The sequence below is a fragment of the Pinus tabuliformis genome, chromosome 5_2, assembly GCF_031772625.1.
Source record: "Pinus tabuliformis cultivar Carrire ecotype Pingquan chromosome 5_2, CPIR1, whole genome shotgun sequence".
NCBI classification, from domain to species: domain Eukaryota; kingdom Viridiplantae; phylum Streptophyta; class Pinopsida; order Pinales; family Pinaceae; genus Pinus; species Pinus tabuliformis.
In genome coordinates, this window is record NC_142306.1 from 62,715,574 (window position 1) to 62,733,463 (window position 17,890).

At 41.1% G+C, this 17,890-nt stretch overlaps 1 protein-coding gene across 1 annotated transcript; it reads right to left on the minus strand.

Moving 5' to 3' along the window:
* Nucleotides 1–5,613: 5,613 nt before the first annotated feature.
* LOC149157551 (uncharacterized) lies at nucleotides 5,614–6,438 on the minus strand. Its single transcript, XM_089437637.1, has one exon. It carries the CDS (start codon nucleotides 6,433–6,435, stop codon nucleotides 5,923–5,925), a length of 513 nt encoding a protein of 170 aa, XP_089293763.1. The 5' UTR covers nucleotides 6,436–6,438; the 3' UTR covers nucleotides 5,614–5,922.
* Between the last annotated feature and the right edge of the window lie 11,452 nt (nucleotides 6,439–17,890).

Genomic DNA, 17,890 nt, shown 5'->3' on the forward strand with positions numbered 1-17,890 from the left:
CCTTGCTGGCGGATGTGGACAAGGGACAACAAGTTTCTCTTGAGCTGTGGGAGATATAGAACATGATCCAGAAGAAAGTCTGGAAGACCAGGCAGTTTAAGCCTGATTGTGCCAAGCCCTGATGGCTTGATTTTTGACTGATCTGCAAAGTATACTGCTCCATCAACATTGTCAGTGAAATCTTCAAAAAAATCTTTCCTATGAGTCATATGACAGGTTGCTCCTGAATCAAGCAACCAGTCATTTTTCGAAGAATCAAGTGAAGCATTAAACAAATCTTCATTTTCTCCAATGTTACATTGTGCCTCAATATAGTGAGCGGATTCAGGTGCTTTACCTTTGTCTGTGTCATCAGTTTTACCTTTCTGTTGATTTCTTCTCTGCTCAATCTTGTCCCATGGTAGCTTGCATGTAGAAGCATCATGTGATCCATTTCGTTTGCAGCGAATGCAATGCAGATCTGCCTTTTCTGCTTGAGAATGTCTGCCCCCCCTGCCTCTGAAGTATCTTCCTCTTCCTCTTCGTCCACCTCTTCCTCTTGTAGAATCTTGAGCAGGATGCTTTTCTTTATGAGAAAGGCAAACAGTCTCTTCAGAAGATTCAAGGACTGTTTTCTTTCCAAAGGCTTTCTCTCTTTCAACAAACTTTTTCACAAGAGACTCAAAGGTTATGTCTTTAAGATTTCCATTTGCTTGTAAAGACTCAAGATAATTGGAATAGGTAGGATAGAGTGCTTTGAGAAAGGCAATAAGAGAGATATCCAGCTCAACCTTAGTGGATTTAATATCATGAATTATAGACTTTATTTCAGATGCAAGAGCAAGGGGATCATTATTTTTCAATTCAAGAGTGAAGAGTTTAATCATGAGCTGAACAACTTCAAGTGCAGAATGTGAATCATAGAGTTCTTTCAGCTTTTGTAAAGCTTCAAAGGCAGTGGAATAGGATGAAATATGACGACTTACTTCTTCATTTACAGATGCTGCAATCAATGCATAGGCTTTGCTGTTCTTGTTTTCCCAGATGACAAGTTCTTTATCTGATGTAGGCTGCACAGGGTCTTTGTCTTCTTCTCCGACACACACTCCTTTCCACAGCTCATTGTAGATGAGGGTGTGTTTTACCATCCGAGACCATTCTGAATAGTTCTCCTTGCAAGTGAGAACTATTCCTACCATAGAAATGATTGAATGCATTCTGTAAAAAATATCTCTGCTAAAAAAACTTCTGTTGATAAAAAAACTTCTGCTAAAAAAAAAATCCTTATGCCACAGCCTTATGCACTTTATTTTCTTCTAACATTTGCATCAGCATTTCTTATATCAGCAATATTACTATGTTTTGAGAGAAAAAAAAATTCTCAAGGATCACTTCAATATATATCAATATATCATGTCAAACTGCCGGAATTCGAACACCCAACCTAAAGAAATCCACAGCCCACTAGCATTTCACAGAACCCAAAAAGGAGCAATGTGGCAAGCTAATGTATAAGAAAGAAGTCGAAGATGCCAAAATTTTCAAGCAAATAGCGGAGGCTCACATTTGAAATCTCAGCCAACATGTTGTTTTATCAAATGACAATAGTGCAAATGTTACCTCAAATGGAAATTGATCTTTGAGATTGCATGCACTCAAAATTACGATCAACCTTGTACTAAGTCACGAAAGAGGTCATATTGTTATGAAGAAGAAGATACAGAATTTTCGACTTCCAAGAAATTCTGCCCTTCTAATTCGACACTCCATGTTTCTCCCATTAAGAGTCCCGCTCATCCAACTCCAGATCCACATGCAACAGCGGCTAATCCAGTTAATGGTAGTCAATGGGTCGAGTTTCTTTTGCTAGAGATGCAGAGTTCACCAAATATGGATAATGCAAGATCACGTGTTTCAAAATTAATGGAGGGACTTGAAAAGGCCATAGTTGATGGCACAGGAAGAGATTTTATTCATGCCGAAAACTTGCAAAAAGAAAATGTGGTGCTGAAGCAGCAAGTCGAAAGTCTTTCACGTGATAATACTATTCTCAAACGAGCAGTAATCATACAACATCAACGTCACAATGAGCACGAGGAACGTGAATGGACTCGCTACCACTGAATTCTCAGATCTAGGCACAAACACTTCTGCGTGAGGAGTCCGCAGAGTGAAAAAGATACAAAGAATGATAAAAAAACTAGAATATCCCTGCTCGGGTCGTGCTTCTGATCTCCACGAGTTTATGAGGGCATCATAAATCCGAGTGTGAATTCACCTTAACTCCAGAAAATCTATCAAAAATTCTTGCAATTAAAGGTAAGCTCTGATACCAATACAACGCCAATACTTACGGATCTCTCTTGCAGCTCTATGGAGATAGAGAAACATTAACGCAAATCCATGCAATGTGCTGCCGTTTGGAGGTGGAGGCGGAGAGGACAACAAAGCCCTCAGTTGCCGGCGCTTCTTCGCCCTTCGTAGACAAAACTCTGGCTCCTGGAGACACAGTGCTAGACCGAACGTGACTCGATAATCAGACTCTCAGACGGTGGGAGGACGTTACATGCATCTCTGGGCAGCGACAGAGGCAGAGTAGTGTCAGGCAAACGTTTCAGGCAGGCAATCAATGCGCTAACGTTCAGGGCAGAGTAGCGCTCAGGATTGAGCAGTGCTCAGGACAGAGGCAGGAGTTACAATTATTTCTGGGACCTGTGCTCTGATACCATTTCAGGCCAGGGTAACTCCAGAATGAGCGGGAGAGAAAACTGATCTATTATTCATTAGTTAACACACATTTATATACATAAACTTGACGGATCAGTTCATCTTCTTGATGACTGTCCAGTTCACCCATCCGTTTTGGATTAGGTGTCAACAGTTATCAACTACAAATCTCTGAATGAAGCTCTTGTGCCCATTAAATATCCTATGCCTAACAAATAAATGTTGTTATCAAAGATCGCCAAAGCAAATATGTTCAGTAAGTTTGACCTTAAAAGTGGGTTTTGGCAAATTGGCATTAATCCTGAGGATAGATATAAAACAACATTCATGGTACCTGGAGGACAGTTTCAATAGACAATTATGCCATTTGGTTTGAAGAATGCTCCATCAGAATTCCAAAAGAGAATGCAAGATCTTTACAAATCTTATTCTTTTTTTATGTCTACATAGATGATCTGTTAATTTTCAGAAAAGATATTAGTGAACATAAGAAACACTTAGAGATATTTTATCAGGTTGTTTTCAAGCATGGTCTAGCTCTCTCTGCCTCCCCAGATAAGTTCATCATTGAACAAACCCGGATTGAGTACTTGGGTTTAATCATGTCCCAAGGGAAAATAAAATTACAACCACATGTATTGAATTCTTTATTAAATTTTCTAGACTATCTTCCAGATGTTAAGATTGTGCAAAGAATTTTACGACATTTGAATTACATCAGGCAATTTTATCTAGAGCAGGACATAGATACAAAGCTTCTACAACAAGAATTAAATTAGCATTTGCACCTTATGTTGCAAAGGAAATGCCGTAAGGCATAGAGTGGTGAAGAATAGCATAGAGTGGGGAAGAATAGGGACAAGTATAGAGGGGAAGAATAGCATAGAGTGGGGAAGGATAGGGACATGGGAATGGACATTGTTGAAAGCAAGGGTGGATGATAATGAGTTACAATTGCAATAGTTAGTTATGTGTATTATGAAAATGTATTTATTTTAAAGTTGTTGTTGTTGTTGTTGTTTTTTTTTTTTTTTTTTTAAATCCCCGAGATGTAGTTTTTCCATATGCCACCTATTTATGGTGTTATTAGAAAATACTATTATATTGTAATGGAAGAGGTGAAAGAAACGATACGACATTGTGAACAACATCATGGTCGTCGTTCCATATTTGAAAATGCATGAAAAATTGTTGGAGCCATCATGATAATAATAAAAATTCCATCATGATTATGAATTTTTTTTGAAAAAGTGGATTATAGTTGTCAAGTTTTAAAATTTTCAGTGCCTTAATTTTGCACAGAAAACGATAGAAATTACAACATGATTTTGAAAAAATCCAGCTATTTTTTTTGAAAATGTCAATTACAGGGGTCAAGCTTCAGTATTTTGAACACCCAAGCATTCATGATGGATGCTAAATCCATTTCCGCCATCCAAAAACAATTTAAACACTCCCATAGTCAAATTTCGGAATTTGTCGCCCAGACAAAATTGTGACCTCTTTCGATATAAGCCATGAGGATATTAAATGTCCTTAAAAACTACAGCACAGAACTTGGGAGCTTGAAGACCCAGGAATGGAATTTGGTAACATTTTTACATGGAATTTCCAATACAAACTGATGGGAATCACCCACAAGCTTTCAAGTTCATGGCCCCTAAATTTTTGCATTCTTGATAATGTTTTCTCACTATTTCAATGTCAATTTCATGATGCTTCCAAAAAAAATTACAAAACAATTTCATAAGTTTTAATTTCTATCTATAAAATAGCTACTCCATGAAGAACAGATATTATTGCTACTCCATCATGAATAATAGAGAACTTGCGAGCTTCGAGACCCAGGAATGGAATTTGGTAACATTTTAAATCGAGTTTCCAATACAAGCTTTCTCAATCTGACAGAATCACCTACATGCTTTCAAGTTCATGGGCCCTAAATTGTTGCATTCTTGATGATGTTTTCTCATTGTTTCAATGTCAACTTCATGATGCTTCCAAAAAACTATAAAAAAATTATAAAGTGTTAGTTTTTATCTATAAATTAGCTACTTCATCATGGAGAATACACATTTGTTAGGTATTATTTGGCATTTCACATCATGTTGTATTATGAGGCATTGTGTAAGTAAAGAAACAAATGTAACCCGCATGTCTAATTCAACTCCACTTCCAGTAGTTCATTCTATCAATTTGTGATGCTTATATAACATATATTGTCTAAAATGACGCAAGCATAAAAGTTCAATTAAATTACCAAAAGAACCTGGAAGCATCTGCAACTGTAGGGAGTGAGACAGACCTATGTATTTCAGGTTTATTAAATTACCGAAAAACTTTGGAAGCACCTGCAAATGAGAAGAGTGAGACAGATCGATGTAATCCAAGTTTATTAAGTACCCAAAGGAATCTGGTAGTGACTTTAGATTTGGGAAACTTGTTAACTCCAATCGTTTCAATGACACCAAATGACAAAATTCATCCAAAAAAGTTTTAAGATTAATCTTATGGAGGACAATCAGTTCGAGGTGCTTAAGGTGCCCTATTGATTTTGGTAAATTTAAGTTGGCTCATCAATTTTCCATATTCTCCCCTGCCAAAGCTCTCAGCTCTCTCTTTCAATCTCAGTTATCATAGATTCACAATCTCAGTTAGCACAGATTCACAGACACATGAGATAAACATCCACACATATACACAACGCACATTACAAAAAAAGCAAATATAGCAGTACATGGGTAGATAGTACATGGGAATATGAATGATAGAGAGTATATTTAAAAACCTTATTTAAAAAACATAAATGTAAATGGCTTTCTTTTTTAAGATACTAATATTTTGGAATCTATTTGTCTCAAACTGTGTGTTTACATTTCTTCCATAATAATCGCTAAATGTGAAGCTTATTATATATGCTTTGTCCCTATCCAAAAAGGATGAGTCAATCTGAGACCATCCATTCAAACACAGAACAGCAAGGCAAATATGCGTCCTATCGTGAGCTATATGGGTAACATTCATCAGAGAATCTACCAAGGCTATATGCTAGGCAGACCTTGCACTTTCTCCATAATGTTTTAATTTGGATTGTCGAAAGGCAACTACACAACCTCCCTCAACAATCTAACATCTTAGAATACAAACTCTGCCTGACATATAACCTTTGGCTAAGACTTCAATTATGCATTCATTTCAAATTTATTTCTTTGCTTTTCACATTTCAAGCACCTTCACTTGTTGCTGCAACTGCTCCAGTAATCCCGCCTCGGCCCACTGCTTAGGACAACCCTTAGCATCAGTGTACTCCAACGACATACAATGTTGGATACCTGGCAGCCCTTCTAACTTGGAGCACCCATGAACATTTAATACCCGAAGCTTTGTCAGTTCGGCCAATCCCCGTATGCTCTTCAGCTTCGCACAATCATATGCCTGCAACTCTTTCAAAGATACCAACGTTTCAATACCTGGCAGCTCCTCTACATTTTTGCACTGACTAATGTCCAGCACTTGAAGTTTTGGAAGACCAGAAAGCCCTGCTATTTTCCTCAAGTTAGAGCAATTAGTCAATTCCAGTTTTATCAGAGTCTTTGGCAATGTTCCGACCTCCACCAGATGATTACAAAACCTGAGGGAGACATATTTAAGGATGGGGCAGACACCTGTGGCAAATGATACCTCTGATAATTTCATGTTATAAACTTCTAAGACTTGCAGCTGAGGCATGCAGTTGTCATTGGGAGATTCTAAATTATTCAATGTTTGCAACCGGCAATTCAATACTCTCAACTCAGTCAACTGAGTCAACAGTCGAATAGTCACCGACAAATGTTTCAATTCACTGCAATTCTCGAGCCTCAATTCCTTTAAGATCTTCAAGTGACCAAGTGAAAGTGGTAGAATATCCAATGAAGGGCTCCCTATTTCCAGAACTTCTAAATCGACCAAGTCTCCAATTTCATTTGGAAATTCTTTTATGTTTGCACCCCTAAGATCTAATTTTTTTAGGTACTTTTGATATGCTATTTGCGGAGGTAATATTTCAATGTTCTTACAATGGGAAACATCTAAACATTCAAGTGTGCTGATGTTTCCCAGTGTTTCACTAGAGACCCATGAACATTTAATACCCGAAGCTTTGTCAGTTCAGCCAATCCCCGTATGCTCTTCAGCGTCGCACAATCATATGCCTGCAACTCTTTCAAAAATACCAATGTTTCAATACCTGGCAGCTCCTCTACATTTTTGCACCGAATAATGTCCAACACTTGAAGTTCTGGAAGACCAGAAAGCTCTGCTATTTTCCTCAAGTTAGAGCAATTAGTCAATTCCAGTTTTATTAGAGTCTTTGGCAATGTTCCGACCTCCACCAGATGATTACAAAACCTGAGGGAGACATATTTAAGGATGGGGCAGACACCTGTGGCAAATGATACCTCTGATAATTTCCTGTTATAAACCTCTAAGACTTGCAGCCGAGGCATGCCGTTGTCATTGGGAGATTCTAAATTATTCAATGTTTGCAACCGGCAATTCAATACTCTCAACTCAGTGAACTAAGTCAATAGTCGAATAGTCACTGGCAAGTGTTTCAATTCACTGCAATTCTCGAGCCTCAATTCCTTTAAGATCTTCAAGTGACCAAGTGAAAGTGGTAGATTGTCCAGTGAAGGGCTCCCTATTTCCAGAACTTCTAAATCGCCCAAGTCTCCAATTTCATTTGGAAATTCTTTTATGTTTGTAGCCCTAAGATCTAATTGTTTTAGGTACTTTTGATATGCTCTCTGCGGACGTAATATTTCAATGTTCTTACAATAGGAAACATCTAAACATTCAAGTGTGCTGATGTTTCCCAGTGTTTCGCTAGAGACGGTTAAATTATAGCACCAACTCAAATCAAGATATTTAAGACGAATTAAATTACCAAAAGAACCTGGAAGCATCTGCAACTGTAGGGAGTGAGACAGACCTATGTATTTCAGGTTTATTAAATTACCGAAAGGCTTTGGAAGCACCTGCAAATGAGAAGAGTGAGACAGATCGATGTAATCCAAGTTTATTAAGTACCCAAAGGAACATGGCAGTGACTTTAGATTTGGGCAACTTGTTAACTCCAGTCGTTTCAACGACACCAAATGACAAAATTCATCCAGCAAAGTTTTAAGATTAATCTTATGGAGGACAATCAGTTCAAGGTGCTTAAGGTGCCCTATTGATTTTGGTAAATTTAAGTTGGCTCATCAATTCTCCATATTCTCCTCTGCCAAAGCTCTCAGCTCTCTCTTTCAATCTCAGTTATCATAGATTCACAATCTCAGTTAGCACAGATTCACAGACACATGACATAAACATCCACACATATACACAACACACATTACAAAAAAGCAAATATAGCAGTACATGGGTAGGTAGTACATGGGAATATGAATGATAGAGAGTATATTTAAAAACCTTATTTAAAAAACATAAATGTAAATGGCTTTCTTTTTTAAGATACTAATATTTTGGAATCTATTTGTCTCAAACTGTGTGTTTACATTTCTTCCATAATAATCGCTAAATGTGAAGCTTATTATATATGCTTTGTCCCTATCCAAAAAGGATGAGTCAATCTGAGACCATCCATTCAAACACAGAACAAAAATGTTTTTTTTTACAACAATCCCAATCAAGGAAACCATCATGGTTAATTTTATTCAGTCTAACCAACAACACTTCCTGAGAATTGAATTATCCACTTTGTAGAACATTATACAATTTCAACTATGTCAAGTATTTCTTCATTATCATCTTGAAATTACTTATACCTTCAACAAGTCCCGTAAGTAATTTTTCCGTGAGCAGACGGGGGGCTAAGAAAGGCAGATTGCAAACTCGAAGTCAGTCACCGTGGGTTAAATCCATCTTTGATGGAGCATCTAGGAGCAAACCAGGGAATGCATAGGCAGGGGAATGCTTAGAAACGAGCTTGATCACATTACGCAGATTTTAGCCAAAATTTTGGAATCCTTATCTAACAATCAAGCAAAGATGGAGGGTATCCAAGGGCAAGCCATGCCTTCCATAGACCAGCCCTGGGGAAGGGACATTGGAGGTTCAAAGATGAACATGGTCACAATGGAGGAACGTTAGGCATGCTTTAAATTCAATATTAATGGAGCATCCAAAGGGTAACCCAAGCCTTGCAAGGGCAGGGGAGTGTTTAGAGATAAACATGGTCACATTCCACTTATGTTAGGCAAGTTTTTGGATAACAAATCTAAAACAATCAACCAGAGTGAACGATATACAAGGGCAGGTCATATTGCTCAGGGCAACACTGAGGAAGCTGGACATGGGGTTTAGAGATGTGCATGGTTACATTGGAAGACTGTAAGCCAAGTTTTTCAAAATCAGGCAAAGATGGAAGGCATCGTATTTGGGCATAGCAAGGAAAGGATGCAAAACTCAAAATGGTGATTTTCTATCGGGAATAGAGACTTATTATAACCAATAGCAATGGGAAAATATTTAACTGCTGGTGGGAGGTGGGCAACAAGGTCTCTTCAATACAAGAAGCGAAAAAAGTGTTTTGAATCTCGATGGATGGGAGTTCAGACATGTATAAAGGCCTCCAAATAAGATCACAGATTGATTAACCAACCAGAGAATCTTAACTAAGTCCCTCCGTTATCATTCTCAAGAATCCTTTTACCAATGTACAAGGGTAATAAAAAGTTGTGCTATCCAGCTTAAAAGTGAGGTCCTGAAGTCTGTTTTAATATAAGAAGAGATACTATCATCTGGGCTTTTTAGACAATCTATGTAACTGCTTAGTGTATATGGGCAACTATAGTCCTAAATATTGCTGATATTAAAAATTCGGAGGGTGTTTTCTCTAAGAAAATTCGAAATAAAATAAAATATTAAAAAAAAAGTGGTACAAAAATATCAGAAAGTACTTTACCTGTAGAGACACCACAGCTTAGAATACAGACTTTGCTAAGAGGAGCCTTCGGATTAATTTTGGCAACACAACCAACATGCACAACAGTGTACTCGCTGAAAGTCGATGTACCAAGGAAGTGGTAAATTGGCTTTCCATTGATGGAAAACCTTGACTTTCCATCACTTATCATGACCCCTCTCTCAGTATTAATTCTTAGTAGATCACACATGTTGCTCTCTTCTGACTTACAGTGTCTGCATTCCTTGTATTCTCCAGTAAATACAGGAAGCACACTGTGACCCGGCTTGAGGTCAATTACCCCTTCTCCAACACTTTCAACAACTCTGTGTCAACAATTGCCAGAATTAGCAGGCAATCAATCACAGGAAAATTTTCCCGTGAAATGCTATGATTGAATAATTATGACCTAATAATTATTGTCATAGGAAAAAACAGAGTGAATACCCAGCTGCTTCATGTCCAAAGATGCGGGGAAAGAGAGGCGTTTGACCCTGCAACCAGAGCAGTAATAGACATTTCATCACCAAGAAAAATTAATTGCACCCAAAGAAAGATGAGTTCTCCACGGTCCTGGTGGAGGAGATGTCCATGTGTGTATGTCTCTGAGTGTGTAACACTAATGAAACATCCATCTTAACCCCAAGATCGACTAAGCCTTTTGAGGAGTCAAAACAATCCAAGCAGAAACCTCTAGTTGTTAAAAAGATCAAGGTTTAAGATGGATCTAAATTACAATAGGAAACATCTAAACATTCAAGTGTGTTGATGTTTCCCAGTGTTTCGCTAGAGACGGTTAAATTATAGCACCAACTCAAATCAAGATATTTAAGACGAATTAAATTACCAAAAGAACCTGGAAGCATCTGCAACTGTAGGGAGTGAGACAGACCTATGTCTTTCAGGTTTATTAAATTACCGAAAGACTTTGGAAGCACCTGCAAATGAGAAGAGTGAGACAGATCGATGTAATCCAAGTTTATTAAGTACCCAAAGGAATCTGGCAGTGACTTTAGATTTGGGCAACTTGTTAACTCCAATCGTTTCAACGACACCAAATGACAAAATTCATCCAACAAAGTTTTAAGATTAATCTTATGGAGGACAATCAGTTCGAGGTGCTTAAGGTCCTTTGATCAGGTCCGTACAGAAGGGAAGCCTCTGTGTCAAAAGACTGTAATTGCAGGAATTTCAACTGATAGAAAAGCCTAGTAACTGAAACAATTGGTTCAACATTTAGTCATTCTATGTTTCTTCAATAACATAAACACTGGAGCATGGCAGATGACTCACAATGCTCACACCTTTTTAGAACATTGATTGAAGGGGATTTGGCTTACTTATTTGTTTTATATTTCATTGTATATTTAGCAAATTAAAACATAAATTATGGACTAAACAAGAACATGCCCAGGGATAGAAAATTCTTAGAAAATGGTTGTCGGCATTCTAATCCAAAGAATTGGAAAGAATCCCCAAACTTGTCAACTTTAAATGTTGCAAGCATGCCAAATTCATTATCTGTCTTCAGTGCTTCAGAAATGTCTCAAATATCAGCTCTAGATCTTCTTCTTGTGCCTACGTGCCTACTCTTGCAACTTTCAAAGGGGTCATGCCTTTCCAGCTGCTCACAAAAATGATTTGTGAATCTTATTTTTCTTAATGTTAGATATTAATTTACCAAATCCTCAACAAATGAATAGAAAGAATTTAATGATAAAATGGAAATTTCGAAAAACATCACAAATAAAGTTATAATGCATTGAACTTACAAGCCACCAAAAAACTGGAACAAAATATCGATGGACATTATCACAACCAAATGCACACCAAGTGTAAGAAATATTATTTTCAGTGTCAACAATCTAGCACATTCAAAACTAATATTACAGGAAACTGCCATTTATGCCAAGCCTCCTTTCCTTGCACAGCATAACATCTCAATCTAGTTGCAAGTTAAACCTGAAAAAAAATTGTGTAATTAAAAATTGAAAAACAGTTGGTTTTGAATACATAATGAATACAAAAACTGTAATATAGATTTCAGTTTTGACTTATGAGTTACCATTTCAAGTTTGTACAATACCCGAAATTTCCAGCATCTCCCCATTCAACTCTCTTCGTCTGCAATCTTCACTATCTGAGTTCCAAGTTCTAGAATAATTGCAATTTTTCTTTGAAATTGCTTCCTTCTAAAGCTCAGATAGAAACATTACAATGCCTGGGAATCAGACACAAGAAGCAGCCCACTTGAACAATTAAAGTGGCCCTTGAGGGGCAAACAACTGAACACGAGGACTTTCATTTGGTTAAGCTGTCGTGATAGCGCGTACTTTTCTGTCAAAATCACCGAGGGATTTGCACATGGCTCCAATTGCTTATTCATGGCTCAAGAAATTCAACCTTAGTGGTTGCCTTAACATACAACCATCTTCACTGCTGAACTTTAACCCCACTTGCAAAAGCTTAAAATTAGAATGTCACACAAAGATGGATATTACAATTTCAAGCAAAAACATGAAATGGCTATTCATACATCACTGCATAAATTAAAGCGTTGATTCCTTACCAGTGCTTCTTGAACAATAACTAAAGAATAGAGGCCAATATAAAAGGAATCGAACTCAATCCGCAAGCAAGGTTCCACAGTTCAATCAGCCATTTAATACCAACACTCTAATGCCTTCTTATCAGTTCAATGGATTGGTATAAGCACCGACTAGAAATCTGATCATACTCAGCCATGTAGCAAATGAGTAGATAAAATCAGTTTTGAGATTTCCCAAAATCCTCCATTCAAACTCGCATCTTTGGTGGCTTTCTAGTACCAATCATCTTGTTATAGAAACCCTCAGCTCCAAGAAATCAGCAACGAATCTATTGGGTTTCGTTTGTGAATATACAGATGCATCATCAATAGATAAGAATAAAAATCACAATCTAAATCTGAAGCCCCATATGACCATTTTATTCAGGGACAGTTCCATCACTGCCATCAAAAACCTAGCCACACAATTAGCTTGCTTTTCTATTGTTACACTCGTCAAGTTGTGTACCACAACCATAAAAGGAAAGTTCTTTATAATATTCCACTACAAGAAAACTAACTTGACCGATTCTAGGTCAATTTGAAATGGCCAATATCTCTGCAGATATTTGGACTGGCAACCAACCTAGCTTGAAAACAGGTTGCACAAAGCCGTAAAAAATAAGCTATCATAAATAGAGTTATTACATGCACAAGGTGCTTAAAACCCTTCGCCTCACATCCCTTTACAAGGAGGATGCACAAATTGCAATATTATTTTATTGTGAATTACACCAGGGAATTCCTAGTATGATGAACTTGATTGCTACATCTTACCAGCACATATTCTACAACAGAGACACTTAACTTGCTTGCTACAACCTTACCAGCACATAATCTGCAACTGACACACAGAGATCTTGAAGAATTCCCCCAGAGCTCTTGATAGTGCCTACTCACTAATAGAGACGGGTCTATTTGGAGCCTTTTCAATCTCTCTCTATACAATCTTCACCCAGATATGGAGGTTTGTCATTTATGTCTCAAGCAGGTCAAATTTATTAGAGTTAAGGAGGATTTTATGGAAACATGAACACATGGTAGATGGTAAAAGAGCTTCTGGAAATAATTATGTTTGTAAATAGAACAGAGCTTGGAAGAGGTAATAGAGCTTCTGGAAATAGAACCTCTTCCTGCTCTTGGTAACTCTTTGAAAAACTTTGGCATTCCTTGTCTCCTACCTTATCCCAATCTCCTCTTTGATCTCTTTATGTACATTTCCTTTACTTCTTATTGTATAACCAGGCACCAAAGCCACCATTCTCCAACTACTAATGCTTTCAAGCCTGACTGTAGCTAATCTTAGCATAGAAAAATTAATAAAACTTGAGATAAATATAATGCCTCAAATAGACTTGTGTCATTCTAGTATCTGATGATTTGGTGTATTTAACTTGGAAAGATACACCTTCAAAACAAATAGTTGCAAATGCCATCAAATGTATCTGTAACATTGCCTTCACGTGAGAACTTATTGATCTACACTGCCTGCACATGTTTCTAAATGTATTTTTTTCCACATCAATACCACATGAGACTATATGGACTACATCCTGGTTACTCATGGGTTCACCATTCTCTTGATATCGCTTTGCACACCTTTAGATTAGTCATCCATTGGTGATTCACCAACATTCATTTTAACTAATTCCAGGAGCTTACTTCTCATTGAATCAAAATGTACAGTTTGGGCATAGTCTTGTACTATAAGCCTTGATCATTGTAAAAGAGGCATCTCTGTTTAGCTGGGAATTTTTTTTGTTTATTTAGTTGTCTAATACCAATGATTCTATTTGCAATTCTGAGACAATAGAGGAGAGTTATGTTCGCCTTCCCATTCCAACCCCCTCAAAGTGCTTACTATCACTAAGTTAATTGTGTGCACACATCAAATACCAATGACTTAAACAATGTAAACTTTGAAACGGGAACTGATACTGTTACCCGTTTCGTAGAGATAGCAAAAAAGTGACCTGATTTTGAAAAGGGGTGATGCAGAACAAACATGTTTTTTTTAGAGCATAGTTTTTGGCACTTTAATTTTTTTATGTACATTACGTTTTAGAATCGTAGTGATTTTCATGCTGATTTAAAAAAGTGAGTATTCTGCATCACCCCCTTTTTTTAAAAGACCTGTTTTTTGGCTTTAAATTTTCTAATGTATAAAATGTAAATAATTATTTTGTAAATTTGATCATTGTTGAAGTGGTCGTTTTCTTCACATTTTCTTGTTTTTTATTTTAATTTTAACTTTTTTTTTAGTGAGGTTTTTATTGTTTTGCATTTTTAAATTAGGAGGTCGATATTTAGAATTTTCGACATTCTACATATTTATACATCCTTAATTAATTTTTCAATCCACATGAAATAATTGTTTCTAAAAAACAATATTTTTTAACAATGGACATAAAAATAACCATTTTTAACATAAATAGAACTAAAAAACTACACGTTTTGATAATTTTTTGCTAGAATTGACATGTCAAAATCGCAATTTTTATATGATAATTTTAACTAAAAATGGTTAAATAATAGCTTTTTTTATGAATTTCATGTCAAAAAAATAATAATAATCACTTTTTTTTTCAAAAAATAATGATTAACTTAAAAATCAATGCGAAAATCACATATTACAGATATTGAACGTATAACAACCCTAATTGAGTGTTTATTCTTCTCATAAAATGTCAAAGTCAAAACATTGCAAAGCTTGATTTACAAGCATAACTTAAATTTAATCAACAATGTCACGTAATCCAAACTCTTCGTCCTCTAGAGTTTCATCATTGCCTTCTTCCATAATATTTTCTGTTTCCTTTTGCTCATTTTCCTCTTCTAATGGGTCTTTGATGTCTGCGAATCTCGCACACAACTCCCGGCGCCCCAACCCTCTCAACCCCCCCCTCCACCGGCATGGGCGCCCTCACCCGCCCCCCCAACCGACACCCCACCCTGCCCCGGCGCCCTCACCCACCCTCACCCGCCCCCCACCCCGGCCCGGGCACCCTGCTAACCCCCCCGCCCGGGAGCCCACACAACGCCCCGCGCCCGAACCCTCTCAACCCCCCCTGCTCGGGCGCCCTCACCCGCCCCCCCAACCGCCCCCCCACTCGGCCCCGGCGCCCTCACCCGCCCCCCGGCCCGGGCGCCCTCACCGACCCACACCCGCTCCCCCACCCGGCCCGGGCGCCCTCACCCGCCCAGCCCGCGCGCCGTCACCCGCCCGCCTGCCCGGCACCCTCACCCGCCCGCCCTCACCTGGCGCCCTGCCGGGCGCCCTCATCCGCCCGCCCGCTCAGCGCCCTCACCTGCCCCCATCGCCCGCCCGCCAGGCCCGGGCGCCCTCACCCACCCGGCGCCCTCACTCGTGATTCCGGGAATCGCCCTGCCGCCTACCGGGCGGTGGCGCGGCCGAGGCAGGCGCCACCCGGGCGGCCCGCGCCCGCGCCCGGCAGGCGGCAGGGCGATTACCGGAATCGCCCTGCCGCTTACCGGGCCGAGGCGGGGGCCGCCCGGGTGGCGCAGACGAGGCAGGGTGGGTGAGGGCGCCCGGCGGGGGGGAGGGCGGGTCAAGGCGCCCGGGCAGGGGGGCGGGCGGGTCAGGGCGCCGAGCGGGTGAGGTGGGTGAGGCCGCCGGGCGAGCGGGCAGCCGGGTGAGGGCGCCCAGGCGGGCGGGCGGGGGCGCCCAGGCGGGTGAGGCAGGTGAGGGCGTCGGGCGGGCGGGCGAGGGCACCTGGGCGGGTGAGGCGGGTGAGGGCGCGGGGCGGGCAGGCGAGGGCGCCCAGTGGGCGGGCGGGCGAGGGCGGGCGGGCACGTGAGGCGGGTGAGGGTGCCGGGCAGGCGGGCCGGAGAGGGCGCCCGGGCGGGTGAGGCAGGTGAGGGTGTCGGGCGGGCGAGGGCGCCGGACGGGCGGGCAGACGAGGGCGCCTGGGGGGGCAAGGCGGGTGAGGGCGCCGGGCGGGCGGGCGGGTGAGGGGCGCCGGGGGGAGGGGGGGGGGGCGGGCCGTGGCCGAGGCAGGTGGGTGAGGGTGCCCAGGGGGGCCGGCGGGTCAGGGCGCCCGTGCGGGGGGGAGGGCGGGTCAGGGCACCGGGCGGGCGAGCGAGTGAGGGCGCCGGGCGGGTGAGGTGGGTGAGGGCACCGGGCGGGCGAGTGAGGGCGTCGGGCAGGCGGGCGGGTGCGCCGGGCGGGTGCGCCCGGGCGGGTGCGCCCGGGCGGGTGCGCCCGGGCGGGTGAGGCTAGTGAGGGCGTCGAGCGGGCGGGTGAGGCGGGTAAGGGCACCGGGCGGGCGAGGGCGGGTGAGGGCGGGCGAGGGCGGGCCGGCGAGGTGGGCGTGCGAGGGTGTCACGCCCCCAAGTCTACGGCAATTTTTTTGACCGTGCCCGGCGGGGTGCGGCACCACCGAACGTTCACTTTTTAACAAGTTCACGCTTATGGACTACGCCTTAACCAATATAATCAGCTTTAAACCGATATAACCATGTCTCCACTTATAATCATAAGCATTAATCTTCATCAATCTTCATAAACCATTCTTAACATTATCATATGCAATTTAACCGAATAACAATTGCAAAACAACCAAGAAGAATGGGAGGGGCAACTCCCGGTAAAGTCTGCCCGAATATATTATGATCTTTTTCAATAATACAAATGTACAAGTGTGTCGGGCCAATCCCACGACCAACACTTAGAAATATTACAACAAGGCATAAGAAGCCTTAACCATACACCATTATGTACCTTTGTCCAGGAGCGGGTCCCCACACAGGTCACCAAGACACTCCTCCAAATCCTACACAAGACCGTGTACAAATCTGCTCTCAACCGTGTATCCAAACTCCCTCAACCGAGATCATACATCACATAAACCAAGCTGAAATATGCGAAGTCTTTTACCCCTTTATGCGCATGAGGAATGCGCATCTCCAAAGGAACCTTCGCACTTTTCCTTATCTCTTATGCGAGGATCACTTGAGCGAAAGTCGATGGAGAAATGAACTCCATTCTCCACTAATATATACGCTCCTTCCTTATGTTTCAAAGGGGGCTGCTTACTTATGGCCGACCTCCACTTTTAACACATGAAGCCCACGTAAGAGTTTAAATTACATTATTTAATTCTTATAAATTCACACATATTTATATATGTGTTCTTTTCCATATAATATGCTTCGCTCTCATGTTTTTAAAGGGGTGCTCCACTCACGGCTGCCCCCACTATTTTACATAAACGCCCTCCACATATTATATTTTATTTAATTAACCACATATGTGGGCAGACCTCCATTAACATATGTTTTATGCGTTCTTTGAAGAGGGGTGTTCAGCCTTAAAGCTGAACCCCCATATCCTTCGTTCACGCCCGTAGCCACATATTAACTTGTCGGCCCTGCTCATATGTAAGTCCTCCACCGCCATACTATAAACCACTTGTCGTCCTCTTCTTGTTTTCGCACTAAGTATTACACTTAGCCTCAACGTCCAAATCATCGTCGCAAGTGACTCGTATGACTGTCGCACCATAACCGGTCGCTGCCCGAGCCGCGCCCGCCTATGTTGCATCGTCGCACCAGCTCGTTGGTCTGTCGCACCTGCTCGCCTACCAACTCGCTGGTGACCCATTCGCCGGGTCCGCCCATCGTCGGGT

Excerpts from the sequence above, each read along its gene's own strand:
- LOC149157551 (XM_089437637.1), bottom strand. The coding sequence starts at position 6,435 with ATGCCTCAGCTGCAAGTCTTAGAAGTTTATAACATGAAATTATCAGAG.